General features: G+C 37.9%; 1 protein-coding gene across 14 annotated transcripts in view; it reads left to right on the top strand.

Moving 5' to 3' along the window:
• LOC117382306 (neurexin-1a-like) overlaps positions 1-17,557 on the top strand; it is a 313,634-nt gene that overhangs the window by 146,992 nt on the left and 149,085 nt on the right. For all 14 annotated transcript variants that reach the window (XM_033979439.2, XM_033979430.2, XM_033979425.2 and 11 more), the window contains 5 exons: positions 58-180; positions 1,206-1,587; positions 3,046-3,236; positions 3,877-4,050; positions 7,347-7,466. In XM_033979439.2, coding sequence (XP_033835330.1) covers positions 58-180; positions 1,206-1,587; positions 3,046-3,236; positions 3,877-4,050; positions 7,347-7,466 — 990 coding nt within the window. The remainder of the gene's footprint in view (positions 1-57; positions 181-1,205; positions 1,588-3,045; positions 3,237-3,876; positions 4,051-7,346; positions 7,467-17,557) is intronic.

Below are 17,557 nucleotides of genomic sequence, written 5' to 3'. Positions count from 1 at the left end.
TCAGTGTCCCAAAGTGTGTATTGTCCTGTGTTAACCGCTCTGTGGACTGTCCTGCAGGCAAAGGCCCAGAGACTATATTTGCGGGTCAGAATTTGAACGATAATGAGTGGCACACTGTGAGAGTGTTCAGGAGGGGAAAGAGTCTCAAACTGACCGTGGACGACCTGCCGCCTGTGGAAGGTACTTTTTATTATTCCTAAAATCTATCTCAAAATCAGATAATCCAACCATAAACCAATGAAGATTTATAGATACTTAGTGTTTATTCAAAATTGTTTTGATACTAATGGGATAAATCCATGTGTTTACCTGTTGTGACTCAGTAGTTTATCAGTTTGCTCCACCTTTTTATGTTAAAATCTATGCACAGTTGAAACTAACACGTCGGACTTTGCCTGAAACATCTGTTTTGTGAGGATTAAAGAGCGAGGAGCATTGGGTTACACTCATTGTTGGGTTTCAGATGACATCACAACAGTCTATAGGTCAATAATATTTAATACAGATGAAATGGATATTGTTCAAATGCAGATTTGTGTTGCAGTACAGTGAGTTCTTGGGTCTAGTCACTAATACAAATGATCAGGTTCAACATTTATGAATTTAACTTTTGGATATTTCAGGGCAAAGTACAATATTATTAATAGGGAAATCTGTCTCTTGCCTCCCGTCTTAAAGTATGACGTTATCACATTTTAGAATCAGAAAACCACCAAGACACTGTATAGAGAAGTACATATATACAGTCTGTTTGAATGCACGGGGTCTAGAACAGTGATTAACTGTTTCTGTAGCACCTGTAGGGTTATGCAAAAATAATGCCCTGCAGTTAGCCTTTGAATTCTCACTGACCATGGTATAATCAGTGATAAATCATGAGCTCTCGCTGGTAACCTTTGAGTGAGCAAAAACTTCATGTTGAGCCCTGTTGATTTGAATATAGATAAGATATTCAATTACACGCATCCCCAGGAGATCAGTTCGTATTTGTTGTTATTAAAGAAAAATAACAAAATATTCCCCACTTGATCAAGAAAACGATACAAACGATAAACATTGAACAATATAGTAATTAACATGACAGGCCTAATTGATCCCAATAATGAATAAGATAAGAAATCTCTCAAAATAAGAGCTTTTTCCTTAAGTCCACCTCTGTGTCTCCCCCTCTCCTCCTCTCTCTCCTCTTGTGTCTGCTTCTACAGGTCAGATGGCGGGCGACCACACTCAGCTGGAGTTCCACAACATCGAGACGGGCATAGTCACAGAGAAGCGTTTTATGTCCATGGTTCCCTCCAACTACATCGGCCACATCCAGAGCCTCTCCTTCAATGGCATGGCCTACATCGATTTGTGCAAAAACGGGGACATCGATTACTGCGAGCTGAACGCCATGATCGGATACAAGAACATCATCGCAGACCCCATCACATTCAAGTCCCGCTCCAGTTATGTGACGCTGACCACGCTGCAGGCCTATTACTCCATGCACCTGTTCTTCCAGTTCAAAACCACCTCGTCCGACGGGTTGATCCTGTACAACAGCGGAGATGGGAATGACTTCATAGTGGTGGAGCTGGTCAAAGGGTAAGACACGTTTTTGACCAAGTGACGTGAAAACATTACAAGATCGTAGCTTGAGAATAAAACCCATTTCAGTGAAGTTAAAGGTGCACTGTGTAACTTTTTGGGGTTTGCATCTGCTTGTCGCCATGGAGATGTCAATGCTTTGCCTGGAATATTCAACAGTATGGCAATAAATCTAGCTATCCCGCAGTGTGAATGTGACTTGGCCTTGTTTAGTCACCAAGGAGATTGAACGTTTCAGGGCAAAGCAAAAAGGAGAAAGGTTACACACTGGTTCTTTAACCTCTTAGGACCTGGGTTGTCTAGGCCACAATGCAAATTTTTAGAAGAAGAAGAACAGCACACAAGAACAGCAATAATGCAAATATATTCAATTTAGAATATTTTTAAAAGTTTAGAATATTCTCTCTTTCTCTCTCTCTCTCTTTCTCTCTCTCTCTCTCTCTCTCTCTCTCTCTCTCTCTCTCTCTCTCTCTCTCTCTCTCTCTCTCTCTCTCTCTATATATATATATATATATATATATATATATATATATATATATATATATATATATATATATATATATATATATATATATATATATATATATATATATATATATAATGTCTTCCTGCTCCTGTCAGCACCTCTTCACATGAGACACATTGTTCCAAGAGGCACAATTATTGTTTCTCATTTTGTTTTTACATTCAGGACAAATGTTGCTGTGTTCAGGGACTGAAATAAATAGTTTTTGCAAATGATTAAAATGTCCACATATGAGGACATTCATTTTACATCACTTTTCTCTGAAACTACATAATGTAAAAAGATAATTCTTTGTTTTTAAACTCATCAGGTCCCAGTTAGCCCAAATAACAAAGAGAAATTAACAAAGCGTGTCATGCAAGAGCTCGGGTCTTAGAGGTTAAATTGTATTTTAGTTGATAGAGATCCAGAACTTTTGGAATATTTTACATATTTGACATTATTACTGATATTTATTACATTTTTATGATATATTTCTCCTTCTGGTCAGGAATAGTCCACATATTTAAGACATTCACTTTGTAATTCGTTCTCATCATGGCATCTGTTCGCATCTGACCAAACTGTATATCGTGAATACAAATGTACACACACTTTCAGCTATAAACTCCTCTTTCTTTAAGGGCAATGTTCAAGTGCAATATGTTTTCACTGCACTTCTCTCCTAGTTTCACTTTCTTATCAATCATTTTCCAGACAATTTTCTAAATGCGCCTCTAGCTATAATGTGTATTTTTCATCTTCATAAGGCACCACAGATGACAGCCACGTTGAGAGAGAGTGAATTATAAATGCATGCAGCTAGGAGTCAAAGTATTAACAAAACACTGCCCCAGTTTTGAATTACAATGAACAAGGAGACCAGAAATTGCCTCAACATTCAAGAGAATACGTCAATAACACAGACTTATGATATTATTTTGACGCAGGTACCTCCACTATGTGTCCGACCTCGGCAACGGAGCTCATCTCATCAAAGGCAACTCCAATAAACCTCTGAATGACAACCACTGGCACAACGTGATCATCTCCAGAGACACCAACAACCTGCACATGGTCAAGATCGACACAAAGATCACCACACAGACCACCACAGGGGCCAAAAACCTCGATCTGAAAGGTACGAGTGAAACACATTATGCATATTTTACACTTGGATCGTTGACGTGAACAATGACACGAGTTTAAAGCAGTTGGATTGGATGTTAATAGCTTTGAGTAATGTGCTGTCTCCAACTATTCCATCTTTCAAGGAGTGACTTTAATGAGCCGATTGTTTATTGGGGAAAAAATGACTGTAAAAGAAATGGAAAGAAAAACTGATTTCTGACTGCCAAATGACACATCCATATGCCATGATTATTATTCATAGATTCGTCGAGTTGCGTTGCTGTAACTTTCTTCTAACGTTTGCATTTCACGCTCTTGTAATGTACCATATGAATCGCCTTTTCTGTTTTAAATTCCACTTTTAAGATGTCAGATTTAAAGTTGCTCTTGCTATGACAGTATTTACATATTAGTGATTGAATAAGAAAGTTGTAGCTAGACACTTAAACCATTAAAACATTGTAAAATATAACTTATACAATGTTCTCAGCAAAATTAATATCACATAAATGAATTTGGACATGCATTATTACTAATTAATGCTAAAATACTGGAGCTGTAAACATGTCCTTCCATCAATGTTGTGAAATTGCAGTGATGCCATTTGTCCACCAGAGGGCAGTATTGACACATGTCTCTTGCTTCCATAGGAAACCTGTACATTGGAGGTGTGTCCAAAGAGATGTACAAAGAGCTGCCCAAACTGGTGCACGCCAAGGAGGGCTTCCAGGGCTGTCTGGCCTCAGTGGACCTGAACGGGCGCCTCCCAGACCTCATGTCCGACGCACTGGACTGTGTGGGCCAGATAGAGAGGGGCTGTGAAGGTGAGGCACAGACACACAAGAGCTCAGAATAAAACAACAGTCATAAACAACAGGGAAAAAATAAATAAAAATACAAAAAATAAATAAAAAAATAAAAAATAGGATGAAGGTCCAGAGAAAGAGCTCGTAGAGTGTTTTTTTTTTTTTTTTTTTTTTGAATGATAATGAAAATAGCTGAGTTTATTACAGTCTTATTAAGTTGTGATGCAATTGGTTTATTGTTTGGTAAAATAAAAAGCTTATCTGCAAAATCAATGCAGACCAAAAGTAATGTAACTGTTTTTTTTTTTTTTTTTTTTTTTTTTTTTTTTTCCAAGTAGATTGTTCTGCATGATGTCCTGACATAAACATGCTAACTTGTTCAATTCAAAATAAACATCTTTGCCTGTTAGTGTTATACAAATATACAATAATACAAATTCAAACTAAACCTGAATCAGATTTCCACGTGTTGTTAAAACAGGGACGTCAAACACATTTTCACCGAGGGCCACATCTGCAAAATGGCTGCTCTCAAAGGACCAAATGTAAAATAAGTAACTTTTTTTTTTTTTTACTTGTTAATTAACTGTTTCTGTATTTATTACGTATTCAAGTTACACATATTGCATATGCATTTCCCTAGATGTAAAAATATGGCTGATAAATTGAGATTTTAAGACCATCATACCTTTTAATTTATCCTATCGAGGGCCACATAAAATGATGTGGAGGGCCACATTTGGTCCACGGGCCTTGAGTTTGACACATGTGTCTTAAAAGATCCCCATTCTGTCTTATTTATGTGGCCTTTTCATCATTAATACTTGCTCATATTAGTATATATGCTTAATTATTTTTCTAATAAATAGCATCTTGGTATCTCTTTCTAACCATTTTATTCACAATACATCAAAAACTCAATCCCAGAAGATTAGTCCCTTTGTAAATTTTAATTCCTTTTAATAAAACCAGAAGGCCACATTTATTACACTGAGTTTTTGGCCTAAGAGCTGGCGACACAGTGAAGCCCCCCCGAACCTGCAGGTCATAATTGAACTCTTTGTGTCAGTGTTGGTATCTTGCTCCGTGGTCCTCACACACACAATCATTTCTGTTACACTTGGCCCTAATCTGATTATTCTCTCTGCCATATTTGTAGTGCCACTGTTATTTCCTCTTTTATTCCATTTTGTTTTGCTGGCTGCATGCTCTCTGGATCTGAGAGTTTGCCAGAAGCTATCCTTTTGAATTATGTATGAATCCTTTGTTGCATGCATGAATATTATACAGCCAGTCTAATGTGACTACCACATCCAGAGACAATATTTGATTTATTTCTTCTGTGTCACTTAGTCTAATTTTACAATTCATCTCCTCTTTTGTATTGAGTGAGCGACTATGAGCTATTCAGTTTCCACTATTTCAAATCTAATCAGTTTTTGAACATAACATAGCTCTGTCGGACTTGCGGAGTTCATTGTACCGCTCGGAGTGTCAGGCTGAATAGAAAATAGCTTGTGTGAAAATGCATTGTGGAATGGACTCAGTTTAAGTAGCATTAGCTTTTGATAGCAGTACAATACATGGATCCCTTGTTTGAATATGGAAAAGAGAGGTGAAAAGTTTGTACCAAGTGCTTAGTGTTCAACTCACGATAGGTCGAAGTGGAGTAGAGTTTATCGAAGGCCAATTGAGGTAGTCTCGAAGTCCAAGTAAAGTTTTCTGTAAAATGTGAGTCACTGATGTTCATTCAAATGCAGTTGTTGAGCTTATAACAATATTAATACCAGACTTGCAGTAACATCAACGATATATTGATACAGAAAAATATAATTGGACCTTCTTCCTATTAATTTATATTGGAGGGGGGCCCATTTCTTCTTGCCCCGGGTCCCCCAAATTTCTGCCGACGGGCCTGAATCCCAATAAACTCTTTTAAATGAACCACTTGACTGCAATAAATATACAAAGTAAACCGATAAATAGCAGCATGAAACACTTTACTTACTTAATAACACTAATGAGTCATAGATAGAAGATGTTACTGATCCGACCCTCTGCTGTTCAAACGTTAACGTCCCACAAATTCAAATCAAATGTGCTCTGTCTAATAGTAAATAGAGAGAAATCCTGTATTCATTAGTTTTGCTCGATGCCTGAATAAAAAGGTTTCATAATTCTCTTTTTTATTTGGTTCTGTAAATGAATGTAAAATCATGCATGAAGGTTTGTAATTACACATCTACGGCCTCATTATTTTCCTCACTGTCCAAGTAAATTATCTTCCAAGACACATTATTATCAAGAATAAAAATAACCCACGGAATAGTGTTTGTGATTTGCACAGCGCACTGTTACTGATCTTTTTTTGTTTAGTTTTTTTCTGCTTGTGCGATTGCAGGGGGTATTTTGATTTGGTATTTTGATGTGATAAATGAAAAATTAGCGCTGTTGTCATAGCGATTAACACTTGAAAACAATATTTTAGTTCTTTTGAATAGTGAGAATATGTTATAATATGTTATAATATGTTAATTTGAGTTAGAAAATAGTACTAATAAAATGATAGAACAGAATCCCAAACAAAAATTGTGAGGTGTACTAAAACTAGTGTTACAAAACCAGTGGAACGTAAAGTAAAAGTAATAAAGTGCTAGTAGTACACATTTTAGGTATCTGTACTTTTAAAGTGGATACTTTTTACTTTTACTTCTCTACATTTGAGAGCCGTATCTGTACTTTTTACTCCACTACATTTTTGAACTGGACTGAAAAATAAAAGTATTTTTCATTATTGTTTGAGACCTGCTAAAATGATTGATTCAACTGTCTCGGTCGAACAAAACTCAGCCCAAATCTTTATCAAAAGCACTACATCCGAAGCCTTATAAGACGTTAAATTATGCGCAAAATACTGTTATACTTTTTACTCTTTAAGTACATTTTATATGGATACTTTAATACTTTTACTTGTGTATTTTTTGTTCCAGTATCTGCTTTTAAGTGACAAAAAATCAAGTACTTCTTCCACCACTGTACAGAACTATACACTATTTTACAAAAAACTGACAAAATCTGACCTTTCTAGAATGGATTTAGAATGATCATTATGTATCAGAACAAGTATCACGTGATTACATTCACAAATATTTTGTGTTGAAAATACAGTTCTAAAAGAGTGTTATCATTGTAGTTTCAAAATCTCAATGTCAAAATGGAGTTTGAAATGTAACATAATGGTTAATGTGTTTCTTAAAACACCTGTGGCTCCTGTGTGGTGTCTGATACTGTTGTCCTGTGTGTCTCCACTCCAGGTCCCAGTACCACGTGTCAGGAGGACTCTTGTGCCAACCAGGGTGTGTGTCTGCAGCAGTGGGAGGGTTTCAGCTGTGACTGCAGCATGACCACCTTTGGAGGCCCCCTCTGCAACGACGGTAGGACCATTATCCTCCTCCCGGCTCTTATAATACAGCACCATGTAAAGTCACATAACAACACAGTACACATGTAAAGTCATGTAACAATACAGCACCATGTAACAATACAGCACCATGTAAAGTCACGTAACAACACAGTACACATGTAAAGTCACGTAACAACACAGTACACATGTAAAGTCACATAACAACACAGTACACATGTAAAGTCATGTAACAATACAGCATCATGTAACAATGCAGCACCATGTAACAATACAGCACCATGTAACAATACAGCACACATGTAAAGTCATGTAACAATACAGCACCATGTAACAATACAGCACCATGTAACAATACAGCACCTTGTAAAATCATGTAACACATTCACTGAGAGGAAAAAAAAAGTCTTCAAATTATACTTCATTTTAGTTCACTGAGTAAGTTTTGTATATATTTTTTAATTTATTATTATTCAAAATTATGGATACTGATACAGGTGTCATGTATCTGCTTCATTCCAGACAAATCTTCTGGATCAAATATTGGTTCCAGAAAATACATCAAGCCAATAAATTAATGTATTACGACTTTGTTCTGTGTTTTTTGGCCCAAAACAGACTTTTTACTTATACAAAGCCATTCCACAATTACTTGAAGAATTGTTACAGTTACACAATATCATGTGTCACTAAAAAAATATCTGTTTTCAGTCCCTGCTCTTTGCACCGTGTCACACTGGGTATCAGTATCAGACCTGCTGCATCGGTGCATCTCTATTTCACATTATTTCACATACACTTACATTACAAACTCAATATTATTTAATCAAAATGATATGTCAACAAAAATGATTTTACCTCTCCCACATGGGTCCATACATCTTTTCAACATCAGGAAAGAATTCAAACCATGGCAGTAGAGAACATGCTAGTTTAACTATGAGTCCAGTAAATAAACACTACAGATAGACCGATATGTCAGATATTTGGACTTTTTAGCATATCGGCTTTAAATCTCATCAGACGCCCAACCAGGTGCCTAAATATGCCTGAAAAATATATGCATAAAGCTTTATCTGAACACTCGAATTAGATCATTTGGAAAATTACTTAAATCTGCCCTACTTATCTACCCAAAAATATTGGCAGTATTCTTGGTTTCTCTGGATTCTAAACAATCAGTATCGACATCGACCATGAAAAAAATGCATATCAGTCGATCTCTAATAAATACACCACATTTGCAAATCTTATGGTCTTTGTATAATAAGAAAAAGTAAACAGAATAAATAGGTCTTTAGAGTTTTAATGATATGTGCATTAATCTCCATTTGGGTCCAAAACTGGTTGGTTAGTTTAAGGGACTGTTGCTATCATTGTTTAGCTGGCAGTGCACTGTTCTAATGGCTTTGGCTCCTTTTGAAAAAGTACTCTCCACTTTCTTATGCAAAATCAGCACAGTCTCGGGTTGTATTGGTCATTATATAGTCCTGCACAAATACAGAGTGCGCCACAGCATTAGGAGGAGAGGAGCGAGTGGGCACAGAGGCAGACGAGAGCTCCATAAATGTTAATGCATTCTTTGTCACTTGTACCAGTCTGATAAGGCCCATCTTTTGTTATCGCCTCAAATGTGTTAATAGATTCCACTGCAGGCCTATAGCCCAACATATCTGCAGTGCATGATAACACTAAAAGGATTTGGTCCCACGGATGTAAGTGTGCTGCTGTCAATGCAAGGCCTGTATTCCTGCTACTCAGATCAAATGGTTTTTGAAAGAAACCTCCCTGTGAACCTGTTTGGAACATCCTTGGTCAAAGGAGAATGTGGTTTCTTACTTTCTTTTTATATATATATATATATAGGCCAGTTTTACATAATCTGTAAAAAAAAGAAAAAAAAGGAGCTATGGATATAATTGACCTTTCATGAGATTTAGGTGATAGAGGTGTTATCTCACACCTCTTGTTTATTTGCAAGTTAAAGGTGCCACTGCTTTGTTTCCCCAGAAGCATAGTAATGCTTTGTGTGGAATGTTCCACAGTGTGGTATTAAACTGATCTATCTTGCAGTTGTTTATTCAATTACAGATGTTCTTTGTGTGTGTTATGATTGGCTCAATGCTGTAGCGAGGAGAGGAAACGTCACCATGGCTAACATGTTCAAATATCAAATTATTTACAAATACTGAATGTTAAACAGAGATTCATTAACAGAAAGACAAAGCATCCAGCCCACGTCATCACTGAGTGGAGTGGCACCCAGGGCAGCAGCAGTGTGCAGGTGCAGAGACCTGCACTGTCAGGAGAGGCAGCAGAGCAGGTAATAGGCCAAGAGCCATATTGACCTGGACTATAACAATTGCTTAAAAAAAACAAAAAAAAAAACAAACTCGAGGTATATCTCCACATGTCAGAGCTGTAACTAGGCCTAGTGGCACCACCTGCTTGTTTTAATGCAGATACAGACGTTGATATCATATTGTGGGACATTGGTGACAGATGCTTCATGAGTAAAAGTTACATAGGGCACCTTTAAATATTGGTTTGGTGAACTGTATACAAGAAGATGGGTGTTGATGGGTGAGCTATGTTTTCAGTCACATTCTAAATTAGAGTTTTTACTTAGTACTTTCCCTCTATTTCCAGTCTGAGATAAAGAATGCATTGGACAAAATAGCCCCATCTGGTCGACTTACCCCCTAAACTGTTTACTGCTGGCGACCTGATGAAAGAATAGTGATGATTAGTATCCACTTAATTCAATATGTAAACACCCTTTAAGGGTAATCTCATTCTCTGTGGATTTACTGTGCTACTTCCCGGTAAAAAAAAAAGTGATGCAAGCCAGGTCTGTCTGTGCCAAGTAAAATCTGGAGGCAGCAGAAATGAGGAATTTTGAGATGGTTGGGTTTTATCTGTGTTGATGGATTGTCATGGGTATAGAGGGAAGAAGGGGGAGGAGGGTGAAAGTAGGTGAGCAACATTTCAGAGGAAAAAATCTCACTTTTCACTCGATAGATTTGCATAAGCTGAGACCCAGTTCAATTTACAAGAGAGCAATAGGGTCTAGGCAAAAAAAAAAACAACTTACAGGGAATTCCTCAAGTGGCCAGTGAAGCGTCCTCTTTTCATAGGCTTCTGGATGTATTATAAAGCGTCATTCTCAAAGTACAGGAAACCAATCTTACTGTGTCGGCTTAGTTGCAGTACATGTACTATAAGCAAAATGTAAAACACGTCTGTACATGGGGACGGAGCGCAAATATACAAAGTCCAGTGACCGTCTCAAATGCTGGGATATTTTGAAAAGACCAGGATACATTTTGGGTTATTGATGCTTGCAAGATTATGTAAATGTGAATGTTTTACAGCAACATAACTAGATCATATTACGTCTGATTTTATGCTGATCAAAAACCTTTTTCGTCTACTTAAAATGTTTACCTTCAGTTATCGGAACGTAGTAGTATTTGTTTAAGTCGGCTTTTGTGGAGTTTGCGTTCAATTTCTGCACTTTACAACATTGGGAAATATATAAACGTGTGTAGATTATGAAACATTGTCAAAGAAATCAGAAAAACAAATATAAATAGAGGACTGTACAATACAATGAATATTATACATTTTCCGCTAGTGTGTTGGGGAGTATTGTGCCGTGAGGTATTGCCAGTTGTGCCTTAGGGTAAAAAATCCAAGTAACTTCACACTTGGGTTTCATTGAACGTGTTACCATTGTCGTCCTGTGCAATTTCTGAATGAAAAATGAAAATATGTGCGCTTTTTTTCTCTAAATACTGTCATATAGTACTGTTTTATTTAGTGGTTCATATGCCAGAGGATGTTTTTGACCGAAAAAGTGTGCATTGACTGAAAAAAGCTTGAAAAACACTGTACTACGGCATGCTGTATTTGAACTGACAAAATTTGCAATAGCCTACCGCTCTATGAACTTGTATTTTTCAGAACTGGATGATATTTGAAAGGGTATGGCATCTTTTCTCTGCAGTCTTTTTCACCTTTTGGTTTATTGGTCCGGCGATGACGCACATAAAGCACAAAATGGGTTCTTTCATCGATGCAGACCTCTCAGCCATTTCACCCGTTCCTTGACCTCCATACATTTACAGCTTAATAATTAGAAGATGTGCAATTTACTCAATGAGAAACAGCGGCATTGATAAATCACCCCAACAGCTGTGATTTATGAGCGTAGACTTTTAAATCTTAGTTAAAATGTGTTATCTTGTAACAAACTTTCTTCTTTTAACCTCTGGGACTTGATAATGCGTTCTACTTTTCATTGAGACGCTGTTTGGCATGTGCGTGAGGGACTCAGACTGCGCTAGACGTCCCGGGGGAGTTCTCGTAGTATTCTGCCATTGAGGCTAATGTGGCCAAAGAAACAGAATAGTGTTTTCTGTTGGACTAAACTGGGTCGCTGTGGGCAGACGGGCTCCTTTGGTGATGAGGAAGTCTGAGGAAGTCTGGCCTTCATGCAATTTTAGCTCTGCTTGGGTGCGCCTTAAACTAGTCTTCAGTCACAGCTATTAGTGCCGTGTCAATATTGTATCAACAAAAGAGGTCACGGATACAGCGAGTCTGCATTGTGTCTGCCCCAAGAGAAAGGATAGCGCTGTTTTCACTTTGAGTCCAGTCCTTGAGCCCCGGGCAGCGAACTAGACAGGGGTAATTCTTTATTGGGCTCATAGGAGTTTATTGTTAAGTCAACCAAGAAGGTCGCTTGTGATTAGGGAGGGTTTAAGCGGCACTATATCACTTTAAATGAAGTATTGACTTTTGGCAGTGTCGCGAAAAGCAATTGTGATATTTCAGCGGCAGACTTTTGAGATTTATCACGCACTGATCAGGCATGACATCTGAGGACAAGAGGATAACACAAATGGCTTTGTTTTTAGGCTAAATACTATTGTCCATGAAGCAAAGATGGGCGTTTCGAGGATTTGAGTCAGTCTGACAGCCAAGCGGAATTATTTTTGGTTAAACAAACACTTCTAAAACTGATAAGCTGTGAAATATGCTGAAAGTACAGTAAAGAAACAGACGTGATGCAAATGTGGTCATGATTAACTAGGCCTGCAGTACATATACCCTCACATGCAGCCTCCATTTTAAATACACATATATGCTTAACCCACATGACCAGTTTCAGTTTTATGCAGCTGAAACCTGGAACAGTCTTCCTGAAGATGTGAGACAGGCTTCTACTTCGACATGGCTTAAATCCAGTCTCAAAATGGTTCTATTTATCTGTGCATACGACTGAAAGTTTTTTATTCTGCACTCTTCTCCTTTAATGTTAATTTTAATGATGTTTTCCTGATGATGTTTTGATTTTAATGGCTTTCTTATTCTGTGAAGCACTTTGAATTACTTTGTGTACGAATTGTGCAGTACAAATAAACTTGCTTTGCCTACCAAGGTGAATCATGCATTACGTGGCTGGTTGGATAGTGGCTGGTGATAAAAACCCAGAAAAGCATTTGACTTTCGAGGCAACGCTGTGCTCAAATGAAATACCATCCTATTTATTTGACAGAGTTTATGAAAAAAAAAAAAGAAAAACAGTGTGTATTTATCAGATATACTGTGACACTTATTGACTCTAGGCATTTTATTTATTTACTTTGACATGTAAGTAATAGACCACTTTGTAGTTGTCCTATTGTCCAAAGCTACAGGGCTGCAGCTCATGAGAGAATCAGTCAGTCTTGAGATATTTGGGTATCAGTGTGTAATGAACGCTTGACTTAGCTTGGCTCCGATTGTTCCCCGTGACACGAAGGGAGAGGCCCTGCACGCTCTCTGCATAGTCGCCAGAAATAACATAAAAGATTAGCATTTTGAACATTACGCTTATGTTTAGTCTTATAACATACACTATACAAGAATACTGTTACAATGGTGCTACTGCAGATGTTTATAAAATGAATGTATCCCCTGCCTCCAGGCCACAAATCTGTTTAGCTGTTTATGTGAAGTTTTATGCTATGACTAAATGTGCTTTCATGCCTATCACGCAGTATGCCTCTGCCTGCAGCCCTATATATGCACAACACATGTTAGCCTGTCCAGATGGCTAATGGCAAAGTCTTCCCAATTCGCAATGCTGCTTAAGAATTCTAGTCTGTTTTCTATTCATCTTTTGTATTACGTCTATTACTGGACACTGTCTGCCCTAGTTATCTTCAGAATTATCTCTCGGTGTTGATTAAATAGCTGAATTTAAATGAGCACAGGAAGTGGTGGCCATACATGGGCAAAGGCTGTTGGCATGGTAACAGTGTCTCCCTCAGCAGCGGATGGCGTAACATGTCTGCAACTTTGCTCGGGCTTTTGGATCTCGCCTGGTAGTGGTGTAGAATTGCTAACGCTGTGGTCAAAAACGGACAGATGTATTGTGTAAATTGTGCGGTGGAGAGGAGGTCAAACGCGGTGAATAGGAGCGTATGTGTGATGTGGCGTTGCGCTGGCCTTAATATAAACATGGTGATGTGTGGAGTACTGCTCATGTGGTTCTGTTTGTTCTTTCTTCACGCAGTGTTCTCCGAAATTTATGTGGTTGCTCTAAGAATTTTTAATCAGCGGCACTTGTTACACCTCGAAAAGTACTATTTTTGACTTTTTGGTTGTTAAACAGTGACTGATGGCACCTGTTTGTCTCCATGGAGATGTTAGTACTTTGTCTGTGGAGTGTTACCCCGTATGGCATTCAAATTATCTGTCTCCACAGGGAAGCAAGTTACAATTCATATTCGTAGAGAGCTGACCCTGTTTGCAGTGAGGGCGTGTTCACACTTGGTCCAATTAAAGCGAACTCTGGTGCGTTTCCTGCTTCATTTGACGTGACGTGAACGCCAAACGGAACCAGATTTGCACCAAACAAGCGCACATCTGGTCCATTTGAAATCAGTGAGAATAAAAACAAACATAAACTCACACCTAAGAAGCAGACAATCGATTTGACATGTGGTGCTAAACATATCAACGTTATAGTCTTGTCAATTTGTCAGCGACCTGTCTGTTTAAATAAGTGTCCAGAGAGGCTTTCCTGTTCAGCCGCTGCTCCAAACTTCAGATTTCAGTAATATTTATGCAAATCTGTAGTCATTTTTTCTTCTTGTTTCTCCAACACGCTGACACGCTGCTCTCTGGTAGACCACGCCCTGCCCTCTCCTGGCGAGTGATGGTACTGCGCCCATAGTCAGTTCAGTTCAGCCAGTTCTCCTGATCGATAAGTGTGACCACGCCCAAAGAATGCATGTTTTTTTAAGGTAACTCTGTAATCAAGTAAATGCAAAACACTTACGTTTAATCCTAGACTTGGGAATATTCCAGTCAAAATACATAAAACATATAACAATACTCCAGGACTAAAACTGAATACTATAAAATTCCTAACTACTTCAGTAAAAACCAAATCATGCACCTAAAGAGCGTCATAAACCACCATTCGTTCTTGCATCTCAGTTTGAGAAGCACTCGTTTTAATACCTCATACATAAACACAACGCTGGACCAACTCCGCACAGATATTCAGATGGCTCCTTGTAATTTAAGCGGTAATCAAAATCTCATCTGCAGGTCTCGTAGCGGGCTCATTATAGCGCTGCGGTGAGAAGCTAATCTTTGAGGTGTTCTTTATTAATTGGTCGCCCAGAGGGGTTTGTTGACAGGAAATAAGAGGCTGTTGTTCTCTGGCAACCCAATACTAATTAAAGTGTTGACTGTGAGACAGAGTATGTGACAAAGTACAAGAGGGCTATGCAGATTCCACTCTCCAATAAGCTCGGGGGGTGTTTAACTTGATACCAGTGTAGGTTATGTGGACGCGAGGCCAAAAGCAATGCGCCGCAGCGTTTTGAGTAGATGCACGAGATATTAATCTGCAGAAAAGTCAGCATTCATATTTCTCTATACCGATAATCAAATATATCTGGTATTACTTTATAACAGCTACAGTTTAATTACTTCAAAGTAGTTTATTAAGAATGATTCAGGTTTAGTAAGTGTGTAATTAATGCCCTAGCTCCCAACCCTGACACCTTAAATAAGTAGTTACTAAGCCTAAATCAGTTTTAATTAACAGCTTGTTCATTATTAATATGAAGTCTGTATTCATGCTTTATTAATGTTGTAAATACTGTAGTAACTAGAGTATACATTCATCCAATTATAAATCAGCACATACGCAAAACAACCTCTCGTTACATTGTTATAAATATAAAACTTATATTTCTCCTGCTTTTGTTTTCCAGCGTATGGGTTACTTGGCTGTTTTATAATCCTTTAGCACACGCATGTCCAAACTGTGGCCCAGGGACTAAACGCGGCCCGCAGACCAATTTTTCTCGTCCCTCAAGCTTCCGGGTGAACTGGCCCATATTACCTTAAACAGTACTTTTATTGTACATGTCTGAAAATCTACTTTAACAAGCCTATATCAAATATTTAATGTGTCCCGTTGAGGATGTAAGTATGAATAAAGGTCTAGTGGTTAGTTTAACTTGTAATAATAACAACGCAGATTTGAAGTATTCACTGTCTTGGTGACCAGTCTATGGTCCTCAGTTTTTTCTGTGTTTTTATATGTGGCCCTTAATGAGGAAAGTTTGGTCACCCCTGATTTAGTAAATATCAGACATAAGGTGTGCATTGCCATGAATCTTACAAAATCATCCGTATATATCTCGATACAATGGACGATATATTGTGATTTATCAATAATTAAGTATAATATTATTGTCGAGTTTTTCTTACATCTCTACCAGACGCTCTTCTTGTCTCTTGGGCTTGGTCTAGCATAAAGTACACACATTTTGCATATCAATGTTGGTGATAATATGTGTTTTTTTTAGTTTATTTTCTTCTAGCATGGTCTAACTCTGAACTGTCACTGCTAAATGGCTAGTACTATATAAACCAGTCCCGATGCATTATTTTCCAAGCGCAGACGCCACATTTGTTTACAACACTGTGGACATGCAATTTCTGCCTATATTTAAATTCATGAATGCACAGATTTACATTGCCCATTTAATAAACCATTTCTATAAAAAAAATAAACAGCTATTTACTGTCCTTGTCATGCTCCCAACTGTAAGAATCCATCAGCGTTCGCGTAATGACAAACTGATTATGTGGGTGGATACCTGTGGAGCCCGAGGTCAAAGTTCACAGCCTCTGAGTACGTAACACACGGGGCGGAGAGCTGCTCCCGCTGAGACACTACAACATCCTGAGTCTATGCCAAAAGACAGGCCACGACAGGCTAATGAACTGCTCGGTCATTAGCAAGCACGCAACTTCATTAGCCCCATCCACTTGTCTGACACTGCTCAAATTGATCGGACAGTGTATCGGGCGTGCTGCTGAGTGATGTTTGTGTACTACTGTTTAATGGAAAGAAAATATTTACCCACAAGGCTTAAGGGTGAACTACATTGTCTGCTTAGTTTGCTGTTGTTGAGTCGCTGAGTAATGACGGTGCGGCGGTCGGTACGCAACTGTCCCACACAATGAATAAACGAACAAATCGTCAAGTAATTGTAATGCATCAGTTGTTATTTACCTAAACTAAGATCTAAACCTACTAAAACACATTCAAATTGTGCTGTTTTGATGCTATTCATTAGATCTTTTGGCAGAACGATACACCCCTTAGCAACAACATCACCTTAAAGCACAAAAGCACTTTGTGATTTTAGGTGAGAAGCTTTAAAATCTTTAGTAAAAAACAAAGAATGAGTATGTAACTTATCATTATTCCAAAAAAAACTAAAGCTCGCCTCAATAAGTGACTTCTTTGTTTGCAGAATCTCTACACAGTCTAAACAAAAAAGTGCAATATATTCATAACAATGTGAATAATTCAAAACTTATGGAAATGTTGGAATAAAGTGATAAGATAACACAGAATCTCTCTACGGCCACAACAAGTGTTCTTTTTTTTGTGCTGGTCTAAAAATGGGCGAGACGAGAAAGAGAATCGGCTACAAGATTGATGAAGTCTTTTCAAATGGTAATGCAAGCAATTATGTTTTATCTCCGCGCGAGGTATGTTTATGTAATTTAATTCAGTTA

The sequence above is a fragment of the Periophthalmus magnuspinnatus genome, chromosome 15 (genome assembly GCF_009829125.3).
Source record: "Periophthalmus magnuspinnatus isolate fPerMag1 chromosome 15, fPerMag1.2.pri, whole genome shotgun sequence".
NCBI classification, from domain to species: domain Eukaryota; kingdom Metazoa; phylum Chordata; class Actinopteri; order Gobiiformes; family Gobiidae; genus Periophthalmus; species Periophthalmus magnuspinnatus.
The sequence above is the reverse complement of the archived record's forward strand: the minus strand, read 5'-3'. Positions and strand labels throughout refer to the sequence as shown.